The 16,781-nt window shown below is 42.3% G+C and overlaps 1 protein-coding gene across 3 annotated transcripts in view; it reads right to left on the reverse strand.

The window, feature by feature from the left end:
• Positions 1-16,781, reverse strand: part of LOC118593457 (quinone oxidoreductase-like protein 2) — a 45,641-nt gene that overhangs the window by 9,996 nt on the left and 18,864 nt on the right. The window contains exon 10 of one of the 3 annotated variants that reach the window (XM_036202941.1): positions 4,449-5,420. The exons of the other annotated variants lie outside the window; for them this stretch is intronic. Coding sequence (XP_036058834.1) covers positions 5,352-5,420 — 69 coding nt within the window. The 3' untranslated portion in view covers positions 4,449-5,351. Of the gene's footprint in view, positions 1-4,448; positions 5,421-16,781 lie in introns of those variants that run through there. 3 annotated transcript variants of the gene reach the window in all.

Here is a 16,781-nt window from a genome sequence, read left to right on the forward strand (position 1 = left end):
TGCTCCCATTACACCTTACCTGACTCCAGTTCAGTATAGCTGTGGTTTTGTGTTTTGTTTTGTTTGACTTAAGCTAGTCTCATTGGGTAGACCAGGTTGGCATCAAACTTTGGGTTTTCATCATGTTTTTGACTTCCAAGAGTATGTGTGTGCCACCATACCTGGTTTGGTTGTGTGTGTGTGTGTGTGTGTGTGTGTGTGTGTGTGTGTGTATGTGTGTGTGTGTGTGCTTGGTTTGACTATCTCCTCCACTAGATTTGTAGCTTTTGTCCACAACAGTATAGTGAGCACTTCCCTGAGCACTTTGTACATGATCCCCTAGCATGGAGAGAGATCAGAAACCAATGTATGCCCCATGCAGACCATCAGAGTAGCAATAAGTGCTGATGGTGAACAGAACCGGAAGAGTGGAGTCCAACCCAAAGAACACTTTGAAAAATCACTTCTGTTTGATTTTCTTATATAATCCTAGAATGAAAACTCAAGAAGAAACAGCCTAATTCCCCCCTAATTTATTTTATTATTATTTTTTATTAAATCTAGGTGAGTGGATGATGATATCTCTATTTCTTCACTTGTTAAATACCAACACATTTATTATCTTTACCGTAGTGCAAATAGAAAAGATTACTTTCTAGATTCTCACATATACACAGGAAGGAACACTACTAAACACATTGGTGAGACGTAGATAGCATCATTCCATGGATCAGAGCAGAAAACCTCACTTTGGTTGTTGATGTTTTTGTGTGGGTCAGCATTGGGGATTGAACCCAGGACCTGACAAACGCTAAGCAATTGCTCTGCCATGAAGCTACATCCCCAGTCTTTCATGCTAGTTGGGAGAGAGAGATATGTGCAAGTAGACCAGTCCACCATTACTGAAAAGGGAGAGGCAGGCCCGTGGGTGTGATTTCTGCAGCAGCCAAGCCTCTGAGGAAGAATTGGGAAGTCTGTGAATATAGAATAAACACTGTCACTTGCAGACATATTGATTCTTTTTTCATACTAATGGCTCAGATGGTAGAACCACCAAACAATGACTAAAATATGAGTCAGATGCTTTCAAATCAAATCATTTCACTGAAGCAGGAAGGCAGGCACTAAGAGAGTGGGTCATTAGAGGCTCAAACCAATACCTGCTAAATCTGAAATCCATTCTCCTTAGTGACTGCCACTTCCCATCCAAGTCATTTTGACATTAGTGAGACGGGGATATTCAATCTTTACTGCTTGTGACACCCACTGACTATCCATGCTCCGTGGAAAAGGCAGCGTTGGAATGACACACTCTTTCCTGATTGTAATTTGTCTTCCATCTCTTCCAGGCACTGTCTAGCATGTCTTCAGAGATGCCAAAGGGTTCAGGAAATGTTGAAGTTGTGGCCAGGTGGTGGTGGCGCACGCCTTTAATCCCAGCACTCGGGAGGTAGAGGCAGGTGGATCTCTGTGAGTTCAAGGCCAGCCTGGTCTACTGAGCGAGATCCAGGAAAGGCGTAAAGCTACACAGAGAAACTTGTCTTGAAAAACAAAAAAACAAAAACAAACAAACAAAAAATGTTGCTCTCTGTGGTAGTTTAAAAGAAATTGCCCTCCAAAGGGAGTGGCACTATTAGGAGATCTGGTCTTGTTGGAGGAAGTGTGTCACTGTGGGGGTGGCCTTTGAGGTTTCCTATGCTTAAGCTATACCCAGTGAGACAGTTCACTTCCTATTGCCTGTACCAGATGTAGGACTCTCAGCTACCTCTCCAGCACCATGTCTGTCTGCATGCCCCCATGTCCCACCATGATGATAATGGATTGAACCTCTGAACTGTAAGCCACCCCAACTAAATGTTTTCTCTATAAAAGTTGCTGTGGCCATGGTGTCTCTTCACAGCAATAGGTGTCTAAGACACCCTCAAAGTTGAGTTTCATGAGATTTGGGAAAACCAACTTTCATTTAAGAATAAAATTAGCTCCTGTGAAGATGAAGTTTAGGGAAATGGTTGTGTCTTTAGAGACACAGCAGCACATAAATCCCCAAGGAGGTGAGATTATGCCACACACAGTGACACATGGCAGAGCCTTGTGGAAGCAACTTGTAGACCCACAGCAGACATGAGACCAATTACCACAGCATCCTTTCCCCTTAGCTGTCCTTCTGTCATTTTCTAAATTTCAAATTGTTTCTTTAAATGTTCATCCTTAGTTTATTTTATACTTATTACTCTTCTTTTTCCAAAACTAGTGTGAAGACAATTTTTTGCATATGTGTATATATGTGGTACATGTGTATGTGGTATTTGTATTCACATGTGTGTGAACACACATGTAGGGGGCACACATTCAGTGTATGTTGTGAGAATGGAAACCTCAGGTCAATATCATGTGTCTATCTCAGCCTCTCTCCATTTCATACATTGCGGTAGGGTCTCGCATTGAACCTGGAGCATTAGCTGTCACTGGTCGCTGCCTCCCGGCACTAGGATGACAGGTGTGCCACCACAGATGCCTGGTTTCTACAGTTCTGGGGATCTGAACCTTAACCCTGAAAAGGCTTTGCCTGTTAAGCCATCCTTCTTGCCCCAAAGATGTTTGTTTTTAAATGGTCTAAGGTGGTTACCAGAGAGCAAAGCCTCTTGCCACACTTCTTGGCACAGAACCAAATTAATGCCCCCCCCCCACGCGTGCTGTATCATATGCTGGATAATATTCTATCAGAAACCTCTCCTTTATGACAATTATCACTCAAGTATTAGAAAAAAGAGTATAACTGCTTCTCCTTCTATAAGGAAGTCATGTCTTGATAAACCCTCTACAAGTTGGACATCTCACAAGCTGGACATCTCACAAGCTGGACATCTCACAAGTTGGACATCTCACAAGCTGGACATCTCACAAGCTGGACATCTCACAAGCTGGACATCTCACAAGCTGGACATCTCACAAGCTGGAAGTTCATTTACTACCTCTGCCCTACACATCATCCTAGACTGGCATCAGGACAAGAGGGTCTGCCTGGGAGCCTCAGCAGCCTCTGTGCAGCATGAGGCAAGGGTATTGTAAGATAGTATGCATTGCTGGCGTGCGAGAATACCAAAAGTCAAAATTCAAAGTAAGGTGTCCATTGAATGTCTATTGCTTTGACAGCTAATGCTCCAGGTTCAGTGAAAGACCCGCCTCAATATATTAAGAGAGAGATGGAGGAAGACATCTGACATTGACCTTCTCAATGTCTTCCATACTCACTTCCTACACTCCATGTGCACCCCCACGTGTGCCCACTCACATGTAAATACAAACACATAAACCACACACATGCACACATACACAAAAAAATTATCTTCACAAGCATTTTGAAAAAGAATATAAGTATATGGTGGGGAAATCACAAATCAAACCATTGTAAGTCAAGGAGTGTCTGCAGGATGTGCAGCACCTAATGAAAGTGTAGGTCTCCCCCAACATGCCAGGGTGAAGACAGAGCAGCAGCTCCCACCCACTGAGCCCAGCACTCCACACAACACACACTGCTCTCTCCTCTGAGTCTATCAAATGACTTCAAAGTAACAGTAACACATCTTTTTTAAAAACTGTTTCATTGTGGCAAAACATGCCTAACATTTACCATTTCAGCCATTTTTAAAACAATTAAGAGTGCATACTTCAGTAGTTCATAAGAGTGATCATTTCTACCACGCATTTTCCAAAGATTTTTCATTTTCCCAACCTGAAACTCCACATGCCTTAAGTAACTCCTTATTTCCCCCTGAAAGAGGTGTCAAGTTTACCAGAATCTATTCCAAGGGGGCCCCTGATGACCACCTACTTTACATCTTGTTGAATTTGACAGTTCTGACGTATGCATATTTATACAATGCATATGCAATATAATACATTGCATATATGTGTGTGTGTGTGTGTGTGTGTGTGTGTCATATATATCGTATGTATATATAAATATACTAGCATGCATATTTATACATTTACCTGTCAAGGGGCATTTGGGTTGTTTCCAGGGCAACATATTCTTAATATAATCCCACAATTTAAGACTCTGGATAAGTTAAATTGAAAGGTAGAAGATAACAGAAAGTCGATAGGGGACTCAGACATGGTCCCTGTCTCTCAAGGAGCTTGTAACTTGCTATATGGGAAAGAGAGTGGAAAGAACCAACATTCACTCATGGATTACCATCACTGGGTGCTGTCCCCAGTTACCTCATGTACTGCCCACAGCCACTCTGAAAGATGGAAATTCTAACAGTCACTTCACAGCAGTGTTTCTCAACCTTCCTAACCTGAGACCCTTTAAAGACTGCTTTAATGTAGTTCTTCATGTTGTGGTGACTCCCCACCATAAAATTATTCTCATTGCTACTTCATAACTGTAATTTTATCGCTGTTATGAATTATAATGTAAATATCTGATATTCAGGATATCTGATATGTGACCCCTATGAAAGGGGTTATTCAACCCCCAAGGGGTCACAACCCACAGGTTGGGAACTACTGATTTACATCGAGAAAATGCCAATCACCTGAATCACCATACCACAGCAGGGAGGTTGGGATTCAAACCCACATCTTAGATTCAGAATCCTGTGTTCCTTCCACTACACACGTGTCCCTATGACTCAAGGCGAATGTGGCAAATCCTGGGGGAGGAGTCAGGAAGACAGCAGCATCAGAAGAGAGCCACACATCCCTGAGAACAACGGCAGATGCAAAATGCCAGGCCTGCAGATCAGAAAGGCTGCAGAGGTGGAGGAGAGGAAACCACAGGAGTAGAGCATAGGGTGGACTGGGGGATTGTGGAGATAATGCTGCAAAGAGTGAGAAGGAACAGTCACAATGCAGTGTCTGCTCAAGGGGTTTGAGCTCCACAGTGCAAAAATGCTGAGACACTGAGACACAATCAGAGCTGATTCAGGGAGACACCATGCAATGATGTGTAACATGGATGACAGGAACAGGAGAGTTTAGTCATAGGAAAATCCAGGTAGACGATCACTGGAAACAACAGATGGGACATAATCAGAATAGAAAAGGAGGTGTGAAGGCATGGGGGTCAACTCGGGGGTGGAGGGACAACAGACTTGGCAGTTGAAACACTTGGATTTTGGTTAGCATACATCTTGGCTTGCCTGAGACATGTTCTCTTTGCAGAATTACTAATTGTACCTTTTGCTCCCAGAAAGAGCAGAGTTTGAGCAAGAACCTCTATGATCACACTGATTATGAGCAACAAGAAAGCAGAACCAAAGGGAACTAATACCAAAATGTGACACCTGGTTCTGTAAGGAAGACAGAGTCATTTAAAATGCAGGAGGGAGATCAGATTCGGGACTCTGCTGCCGGGTGAGGATTCACTTAAGGGAAAGGAGCACCTTGCCCGTGGATTTGCGCTGCATCACATGATGGAAGGCATCGTTGATCTAAAAGGAATCCAAAACGGAATGTGGTCAGATTTACACAGATGCATATTTTAGCAAATATCTGTCAGATGGTCAATTATTAAAATATTACTATTGAAATAATCTACATCTCTATGGACTTTATATACCTATGCAATGCTAAGTCATCCAAATGCAAAGTAATACAATAATATGAAGAATTTCTCCCCATCTAAGCTTGTGATTTTCAGTGTTATCAGGTAAGTAAGTGCCAGCAGGCAGAAAGTCCATGGGCCAGTCCTTATTCTACTGGAAGAATTTTATACCAGCTTTTGAAAGAACAATACCCATGGAAGAAGAATCAATACTTTAATTTTTAAAAAATTTTGTCATTTTATTAAAATTAACCAGTTCCTCTACAACTAAGATGACAACATATCACAAATCCTTTTTCAGAAATCCAAGGTTATAAGGCAAATTATAAGGCAGCCACAGTAATGAAAGCAATGTGATATTGGTAGAAATATAGACCAAGGGAATGGAGTAAAGGGCCCCAAAATAGAACCACACACAGTCAACTGATCTTAACAGGAGTAAAAACAGCTCAGTGGAACAAGCGGGAAAAATGGAGACCCACATTAAAAACAAAAGTTGATATGGGCATTCACAAAAATTACCCCAAACTAGTTCATAAATCTAAACGTAAAATGCAAAACTATAAAACTTCCAGGAGACAGCACTGAAAAAATTGACTTCACTTTGGGTTTCACGATGAACTTGGGGTACAGCACCAAGAGCACCATCCATGAGGGGTGATCAGTAAATAAACTTCATGAAAATCAAGAATGTGGAGGCTGGCAAGGTGACCCAACAGGTAGGATGCTTACTATGCAGCCTGGTGACCCGAGTTTGATCCCCAGAAGCCACACAAAGTAGCAGGAGAGAAGCGACTCCACAGAGTTGTCCTCTGATCTCCACGTGTGCACTGTGATACATGTACCCACACACGTGATAATAATAATTGTCAGTTAAAATATTTGGGACTAAGGAGACAGTTCAGTCCATAAAGCATGTGAACCTGAATTAGACCTCCTGAACCCACTTAAGGAATCTCATGTGTTCCCATGACCCCAATTAGGGAGGCAGAGACAGGAAGATCCCCGGAGCTCACTGGCAGTCAGTCTGGCCACATCAGTGAGCTCCAGGTTCAATGAAAGACTCTATCTCAAAAGCCAAGGTAGAAAGTGATACAAGAAGTCACCTGGCATCCACTTCTTATCTCCACATACATGAACATACATGTACATGCACCAACATATATATATATATATATATATATATATATACACATATGCACATACACAAAAAAAGAAAGTTAAAAATGAAGAGAGGAAGGAGGTGTTATATAAGAAAGGTGGGGGGGGGGGCAAGATCATGACAGGGAAACCCACAGAGACAGCTGACCTGAGCTTGTGGGAGCTCATGGACTCTAGACCAATGGCTAAGGAGCCTGCATGGGACTAACCTAGGCTCTCTGCATGTGGGTGACAGTTGTGTAGCTTGGTCTGTGTGTAGGGCCCCTAGCAGTGGGACCAAGACCTGTCCCTGGTGCATGAGCTGCCATTTTGGAACCTATTTCCTAAGGTGGGATGCCTTGCTCAGTCTTGATGCAGTGGGAGGAGCTTCGTCCTGCCTCAACTTGATATGACATGCTTTGTTGACCCTTTCTGAAGAGTGGATGGGGAATTTAGAAAGGAGGTGGGTGGAGGAAATAAGAGGAGAGAAGGGAGGGGGAACTGTGGTTGGTATGTAACATTAATAAAAATAAATAAAATAAAATAAAATAAAATAAATTTATTAAAAATGTCTTCTCTAAAGAATACATTGTTAAATGCATAAAAAGACAAGGCATATATAGTCTTGGAGAAAATCATTGTGAAACACGTACCTAACAAAATGATTGATAGATGATGGATGGACAGACAGACAGACAGAAGACAGAGATATAGTAGAGAGAAAGAATGCTTATTACTCAGTAAGAAGGAAACACCCAACTAAAAACTGAGCTGAAGATCTAAACAGACATCTTACCAAAGAAGCACCCAGGTATTAAATGAGCACACAAGAGGACTCTCAGTAGACAGAGATAAAAAACGATAATGAGACACACCATTAGGACAGCTAAGAGCGACGATGCTCACACCAACAGCAGTGAGAAAGCAGAGCAGCGACCCCTCACTCGCTCCGGGTGGGCACACAAGGTGGAACAGACACTGTGGAAGGTGGTGTGGCAGTTTCCCACAACCTAAATATGCGCTTGCCATTCAACCCAGCATTCCTGAGTCTTCACTCACATAAACTGAAAACTGTGTCAGGATGAAAACACACACATGAACATTCATAACAACCTCGTTCACTGGGAAAACCTAAGAGCAAGTGCCTTCAGTAGGCTGTTGGATGAGCAAACTGGTACATTCGTGCACTGAAGTATCATTTGGTGACAAGAAAAAAATGAACAAAGTCAGGTGTGGTGGTGCACATCTTTAATCTCAGCACTCGGGAAACAGAGGCAGGGGAATCTCTGAGTTCAAGGCCAGGCTGATCTATGGAGTGAGTTCCAAGACAACCAGGGCAATATAGAGAGATTAAAAAAAGATCCTGTCTCAAATAGGAAAAAAAGAAAATAGATAAAAATAAACTATCAAGCCACATAAAGTCATGGAAGAAACTTAAGTGAATTCTGCTAATGAAACACAAAGAGTCTGAAGATGATGCCGACCATATAACATTCTGAAAAGGCCAAAATTACCAAACTACCAGAAAGAGAGTGGCTGCCAGAGATATGGCATAAGGGGCTGAGTATGACCATGTGGCGCCAGGAGGATTGTTTAGGGAAGCTATTCTGTAGGCTATGTAATAGTGGTTACATAATAATCAAACATTTAGCAAAACCCACAGAGCTGTACCACACAGAGAGTAAGACTTAATGTGCACTCCCCACCGTGATTAACACTCTTCATGTGCAGGTGTTGGCTCATGGGTTGTAACAAACACACCACACCAGTGCAAGGTGCTGAGTAAGAGCAGGAACTTCTGACTGTGGGAAAGGGAGTATGAGAACTCTATACTTCCTATTGAATTTTTCCATATACTTAAACCTGCTTAAAAAATAGCCTATAGAGGGGCTGGAGAGATGGCTCTGCTGTTAAGAACACTGGCTGCTCTTCCAGAGGTCCTGAATTCAATTCCCAGCAACCTCTTGGTGGCTCACAACCATCCGTAATGAGATCTAGTGCCCTAACACAAGTGCCTTTTGGTCATGGTGCTTTATCACAACATAATGATAACTAATACACTAGGTGACTTACAACGTATCGAAGTTGAGAAGCACAGGTCACACCAAGAACTGTATGCATTAAAAAGAGAGGGATAGGGCCCCAAACAGAAAACTCAAAAAGGACAAAATACAATTCAAAGAACCAGAGTACCTTCTAAATACCGAGAGAAAGTGGGGGTTTGCATGTGTGTTTGTAAAGTGTTTCTTCTGTGGGGAACACAGAGCTGAGGTGTGAATGGGGCCTTCATTGTATGTGTTAGGCAAAAACATCACTGAGTTACATTCCTAGCCCAGCCAGTCAGCAAATACACAGAGATGCTTAAATTCATTCAAGTCAGGAAATTCACATTAAAATAATAAGATAATACTTTTTTCTCTTTTTTTTCTTTTTTTTCTTTTTTTCTTTTTTTTTTTAGTTTTTTTCAAGATGAAGTTTCTCTGTGTAGTTTTGGTGCCTGTCCTGTATCTTGCTCTGTAGACCAGGCTGGCCTCGAACTCATAGAGAGCCACCCGGCTCTGCCTCCTGAGTGCTGGGATTAAAGGCATGCACCACCACTAAAATAATAAGATCATTCTTTATGCCTTATTAGGATAAATATCAGAAAGATAGACACTGCTACATAGCAAAAAAAAAAAATTGACAGATAAACAGGAACTCTCACACATTGCTGGTAGAGACAAAAACCTTGTTGGGTCATTCTACAGAGTGACTAGCAATCAGAATGAGTATGTATATTACCATAACCCAACAGTTCTGCTCCTAGCATAACAGTCCCCCAAACACAGCTACACAGGTCCCTAAGTGTAGACCTATGAGGCTGTTTATTATCATAACTTATTGCGGTGTCACGAAATCAACCTCCAGGTGTATTATGAGTATATTTGCAAATCGTGGTGGGTGCATGCCACGTCCCTCTGCCCAGTTCTGGGAAGCAATGGAATAAGAAAAACAGCAGCACCCGGTCTTCAGAATGCAAGGTGCCTGAAGGTAAGAAGCGCTCCAGATCAGGACCACTCCAGATCACACCACCAATTATGCAACTTAAAGATGACATCCCACAGGATGAAAAATAAAGGAATACATTTAATTAATTAAAAAAAGATAAGACACAAGTATGTCCGTGTGCTTTACAAGGAAATATAAACCCACAAAAAATGCACGAAGCATGCTGCAGAGGTGTGCTTGGAAGGAAGGAAAGAGTGAGGACAGACAGTGGGGGATGAAGAGTCAACAGCATAATAAAGGGCGAAAACAAGTATACAGATACAACAGCAGAAGACTGGCCTTGCACAGTCCAACAATGAATACATGCTTTGAAAAGAGATTGCTGGTTAACCATCCCTTTCCATTTGAGATTCTCCCAAAGAAAGCACACAGAAAATAAATAGCTAAAAATAAGTAGAGAAATCAATCAATCATGCCACTCTCTGTGCAGCGTGAAATCTGTTTTCAAAAACATCTGCATTGCTGGGCTTTGCGCCTTAGGAGACCTTTCCGCGGTGCAAACAGACTTGCTGGGAGGAGGTGGAGGAAGTCTAAGACAGATGTTGGGAACACTCATCCCCATTGCTATCTCCAGGTGACTCACCACTGCATGGCTCTCCCTGTCAGGTGGGAGCTTGCTCATTCCCCAAGATCTGTCATAGCCTCACAATAGAAAGTAGCTGAGAAAATAAATATTATTTAAGAGAGTGGTGCTTTATCACCAGGCATCCTAGGGAAAGGAAGACTCCTCTGCAGATTAATGTTAACAGAAAAAAAGAAGCTGTGGCATTGTGCCAAGTCTTGTTTTTAACCATTTTTGCATATAAACCCTTTGTAAAAATGAATGCCATATCTACCTGGCTTGTTAAAGAGGTAAGACTATGTGGAAAGCCTAATCTTATTTATCTGACTGTATTTCAGATGTCCCATCAGCTTTCCAGGCCCCGGTGCCACTTCTGTTATGATTGTAATTGTTTCTAAGAGTAACTCAACCTCGTCTGCTTGTACCCGGTGGTTTCCACCCAGGCCTGGGAAACAGGGAGTCAGTGGAGTCTGGGGCCCAAAGTAAAGTGAGGACAGTAACATTCTGAGTGAGAGCCTGCAGGGCAAAACACAAAGCTTCAAAGTCATCCTCTGAGAGCTGCCACAGAGGTCTGGGGACACTGCCCTGCATCCTCCAGGCTGTTACAGACAAGGAGCCACAAAGCACTGAAGCCCAGACATAAGCTGTACCCAGAACATTGGTTCTCTGCCTTGAGGGGGACGAAGCCATAATTAAATGTGTCTGGTGAGACACACAACCTGGAATTTCAGGGAGCAAAAGATAATACTTTTGTTTTAAGGTGAAGGTTCTGCTTTTGGAATGTTTAATTAGCTCATCAAGTAGGAATAATCAGAGTACTTAGAGTCCCCAAATATATCATGCTGATTCATGCCTCCCATTAGAACTTGGCTCTTCCCTATCAGCACCCTCCTGAGGTCTTTCCAACTGAAAAATAAACTCAAGGGCAGAACTAAGTCCTACATATTTATGGACTGTCATACAGAAAGTTCTCAGTGAATGATGAATAAAACAAATCCATGAATAAACGAGTGAATGTACCTGAGACTGAGTGGGCTTTCCTATTAAAAGGTGAAATGTTTTGGTTAATGACACTGAGGAATTATATTCATCATGTCCTTATTCTGACACAAAGTGATCTGAATCTTTTTTCAAAAGTCAACCAATGATGGAGGAACAGCTCAGTGGACGGGTGCTTTTCCTAGCATGTGAGAAGTCCCTGGTTCAAGTCCCGTGGTATAACACACACAAAAACATTAATCATTGCATTGCCTTGGAAAAGGAGATGCAGAGATGCAGACAGCATATACACTCATGAAAAGACACTCAAGGTCTCTGCTCATTAGGGGAATATAAGTTATACTCGCAAACAGGTAACTTTATACACCTACTAAAGTGTCTATAATTAAACAACTGACAATATTAAGTACCGACAGATACAAAACAACTCCAACTCTCAGGCATTAGTGGTAGGGAATGTAAAATGGCTCAGCCACTCTGGAAAACAGGTAAGAGTTGGTTTAAAAGTTAAAAATAGTATTATAAAATAGGTAGAAGCAAAATTCCAAAATGTTGAAGCAGACAGTTCACCTTCCAACCCATATATCTACCATGGTTTCTGGTTCAGAATGCCCTGCTCATAGGAAACCTATTTGCCATGGGCTTTGACAGGAATGGTATAAGGTGGCTTTCATTCAAACTCATGGGATGTAGAGACTGAGGCAGAGTTGTTTCTGAGTAACAGAGACAAAGTAAAGAGCTTCTGGGGTGGTCAAGCCTGCCCTTTTCTTACAGGCATCAACAGCCGCTCCTTTTAAGATTATTTTAAACTATAGAAGCAACTGAAATCAAATTCTGGCCCTACATAATTCTTGCTTAATGACATTACCATAGGAGATGAGGGGAAATAATAAAGCCAATTCAGTATCTGTATAATTTTTTAATGTTAAATGTACACTTAACATATATCCTAAAAATCTCAATTCTAAAATAAATAAAGCCATATTTCTACAAAAAAAAAGAACATGAATATTAGTCAAACCTGAAAACAATCATGTGTCTATTAATTGGCAACTGAATAAACAAGCTGTTACCATAGCTTGTTTATATCCATTATCCATCCAATGAAACACCACTCAACCTCCTTATAATAATGTTTCCATATAAAAAGAGAAAATGTCAGGTGGTGGTGGCACATGCCTTTAATCCCAGCACTTGGGAGGCAGAGGCAGGTGGATTTCAGTGAGTTCGAGGCCAGCCTGGTCTACAAAGCAAGTTCCAGGACAGCCAGGACTCTGTTACACAGAGAAACCCTGTCTTGAAAAACCAAAAGAAAAAAGAAAAAGAAATATGCAAAGTTAAAGAATCCAAAATTATGGGGCCTACAGAGATGGCTCAGCAGTTAAGAGCACTGGCTGCTCTTCCAGATGGCATGGGTTCGATTCCCAGAACCCACCCATGGCACCCCACAACCATCTGTAACTCTAGTCACAAGGGATCTGATACCTTCTTCTAGCCTCTGTGGGCACCAGACATGCATGTGATACACGGACTTATATGCAGTTAAAACACCCATACACATAAAACATAAATAAATTTAAAAGTGAAAGTAAAAACATAAATCAACAAAAATAATAAAAAAAATCAAAAGACTATGGACTATATAAATCCATTTATAGGATATTCTAGAAAAATCCCAAATTACAGGGAGAAAAAAACAGACTGGTGATTGCTAGGGGCTATGGAGTAGAAAAGGAGGCTGGATTTCAAAGGGACACGAGGAAACCTTCTAAGATGATGGAACCAGACTATATCTTGATTGGGGTGGGCCGGTTACATAACTGCATTCGTTCATCAAACTCAGAGAGCTGTCTGGGCACAGCGTCATGCTGCTATAATCCCAGCTGCTAGGGAGACTGTGGCAGGAGTGTCTGTCTCTTCAACTGAAGAGTTCAAGGTCAGACTGGGGATACCATATCGTAGCCTGGATTCCTTAGAAATAAAGCCCAATTAGAGACACTCATCTCCATCACAACACCATCCCCTAAAGGCTCAGAGATCTAGGGGCTGGAGAGATGGCTCAGAGGTTAAGAGCACTCTTCCAGAGGGCCTGAGTTCAATTCCCAGCAGCTACATGGTGGCTCACAACCATCTGTAATGAGATCTGATGAAAAAAAAAAAAAAAATCAGAGATCAATGGAGAAGAGGGGCAGGAAGAAAGACTGTAGGAGCTGGAGGTGGTAACGTCAAGGAAGCAGTGTTCTCCAGACACAACAGGGTGGATGCACGCCACATATGAACTCACAGAAATGGTGGCAGCCTGCAGAAGACTTGCACAAGCATTAAGCCAGACACAGTCTCAGAATGGAGGAAGGAAGGTGGCCATGAAGTCTCGCCCCTAGCTGAGAAGCTATTGGCATTTTATTGCTACTGGAAGAGGAAAGTCAGTTTTCTTCAATGGAGTGGCACCTGCTATATTGACCGCACTACAAGACAAGCCCCACTTTCAAGACTAGTCAGCCAACACAAACTGGACTTGATGGGTTTTAAGGGGTCAGGGGGTAGAGAATATGAATGAATATGATGTTGGGTGGGTGTGAGGATGGGGGAAGATCTGGGAGTGGCTGGAAAAGGGGGATGAATATAATCAAAATGTATTTATGAAATTCTCAAAGAATAAATAACACTATTAGAAAAAAGAGAGAAAACGCTCTTTTTCTGTGGCACCTTCTAGGCAGTTAACCACGTCAAGATGAAGCTGAACATCTCTTTCCCAGGCTCCATCAGAAACTCATTGAAATGGACAATGAACACAAATGTCCTACTTCCTATGAGAAACACAGCCACAGAAGTAGCTGCTGATGCTCTGGGTGAAGAGTGGAAGGTGGTTATGTGTCCAAAACAGCAAGGGGAAAGACAAACAAGGTTTTCCCATAGGGCAGGGTGTCTTGACCCCCGGCAGAATGTACCTGCTATGCGTGAAGAGCATTCTTGTTACAAACCAAGGAGAACTGGAGGAAGGAAGCACAAGTCTGTTCAGGGGCTCATCGCAGGTGCCAAGCTGAGTGTTCTCAGCTTGGTTATTGTAAAAAGGGGAGAGAGGGATATTCCTGGACGGACAGAAGACACTACTATGCCTCAGAGGTTGGTGCCAGAAAGAGCCTGCAGAATGCAAAACCTTTTTAATCACTCTAAAGAAGATGATGTCCACCAACATGTTGTCAGAAAGCCCCGAAACAAAGAAGGTAAGAAGCCCGGAATCAAAGCCCCCAAGATTTAGCATCCTGTTACTCCACGTGTCCTGCAGCACAAGCACTCTGAAGAAGCACCACACTAAGAAAAATGAGGAGGAGGCTGCAGAATGTGCTAAACTTCTGGCCAAGAGAATGAAAGAAACCAAAGAAAAATGCCAGGAACAGATTGCCAAGAGACGTAGGCTGTCCGTGCTGAGAACTTCTACTTATAAGTCTGAGTCCAGTCAAAAATAAGTCTTTAAGGATAACAAACAAATGATCAGACCTTGAAACACACACACACACACACACACACACACACACACACACACACACACACACTCTAATGTTTCCATTGAGGGTTGCAATTCCAGGGCAACAAAGGGAAAGGGAAAGGAAATTAAAACAAAGGAGAATGGAAACAGCGTAGTGGTGTGTTACAGTTCCTCAACTAGTTGTAGCTTCTGAGGTACACAGAGCACCTGTTCATATGGGACCTCTCTGGAGAAGCCATGTAAAACAGTCAGTGGGATGAAAATAAAACAATTTACCCCCTGGCTTCCATTCCTCAAAGCTTGCCCAACACTCTCTATGTCTCACTGCATCACCCAGCCCTCATGCTGCTCCTGGGAAAAGAGGCTTCTGTGAGTCCATTACCTCAAGCCTCTGCTCCACAGCTGCACACTCCAGTCTGAGGAGTCCCATGGAGGCCTTGGCTCTAAGATCCGCCTCACTCCAGGGAACAAGAGACTGTCAGTGGAGTAGTGAGATGCATCCTAGGAATAGCTATCAAAGCTGTATGACTGAAGACACACAGGAAGAGCACCCCTAGAGAAGCATGACAAACAGCCAAGTGGCCACGGGTCTGGAGTAGCAGTGAGAGAGTGGTGCATTAGAGGTGGGCATACCACAGATGAGAATCTCCACAGAATGGGTCTCCATCAATGGAATCATTACTATAGTGTTTAAAGTTTTGTTGTAAAAAACTATTCCACCTGTTCAGAGGAACCTTGAAGCAAACAATTTCTAGTCATTAATTCTATTCATGTGCTCTCACTCCCTAGATTCTATTCCCAAAGACCCATTCCACTGCTGACCTCCATTACCAACCCCTCTGCTAGACCCTGTCCCCATCCCCAGTGGACTTCTGCTGCTCAGGTGCAGACCACACCAGTCAGAAGAACAGAGACTCCCCTGCTGCACCAAAGGCCAAGCTAGCCTCCAGAGAGCAGCCCCCCAACTTAAACAGAGACTCCCTACTAGATCAGAAGTCATGATGGCCAGAAACCCAGGCCACAAAGACTAGAAGACCAAAGAGGAAACAGAAGCCAAGGAACAAAACACCCACCCAACAAAGACAAACTCAGAAATCAGCAACTCGACCTATAATCATCCCAAACCCCAGAATAAGAATGCAATCAATAGCAGTCAGGGCAATATGGCAACAGCAGAGCCCAGATATCCTACAACAGCAAGACCTGAATATTCCAATGCAGCTGAAACACAAGAAAATGACTTACAAACATTATGAAGATGATAGCGGTCCTTAAAGGGAAATGAAAAAAAAAAATCCCTTAAGGAAAAGGCAAACAAAAAATTGGAGGAAATCAATAAATCCCTTAAAGAATGCCAAGATAGTCAAGAAAAAACAAGCAAACAGGTAAACAAAACTATTCAAGAAGCTGGGCTGTAGTGGCCTTTAATCCTAGCACTCAGGAGGCAGAGGCAGGTGGATCTCTGTGAGTTCAAGGCCAGCTTGGTCTACAAAGTGAGTTCCAGGACAGGCTCCAAAGCTACACAGAGACAGCTACCCTGTCTCAAAACAAACAAACAAAGAAACAAACAAAAACTATTCAAGATCCGAAAACTGAAATAGAAGCAATAAAGAAAACACAAACTTAGGGAATTCTGGAAATGGAAAATCTGGGTAAGTGAACAGTAACTACAGATGCAAGCATCACCAACAGAATACAAGAGATAGAATAGAGAATCACAAGCTTTGAAGATACAACAGAAGAAAACATATTTATGGGTCAAAGAAAATGTTAAGTCTAAAAAAAAAACTCCTGACACAAAATATTCAGGAAATCTAGAACACTATGAAAAGACCAAACCTAAAAAAATAAGAATAGAAGAAGAAGAATCCCAGCTCAAAACCCAGAAAATATATTTAACAAAATCATAGAAGAAATTTTTCCTAACCCAAAGAAGGATATGCCTATAAAAGTACAAGAAGCATACAAAACACCAAATAGATTGGACCAGAAAAGAAAATCCCCAAACCACA

The sequence above is a fragment of the Onychomys torridus genome, chromosome 11 (assembly GCF_903995425.1).
Source record: "Onychomys torridus chromosome 11, mOncTor1.1, whole genome shotgun sequence".
In the NCBI taxonomy this organism is placed as follows: domain Eukaryota; kingdom Metazoa; phylum Chordata; class Mammalia; order Rodentia; family Cricetidae; genus Onychomys; species Onychomys torridus.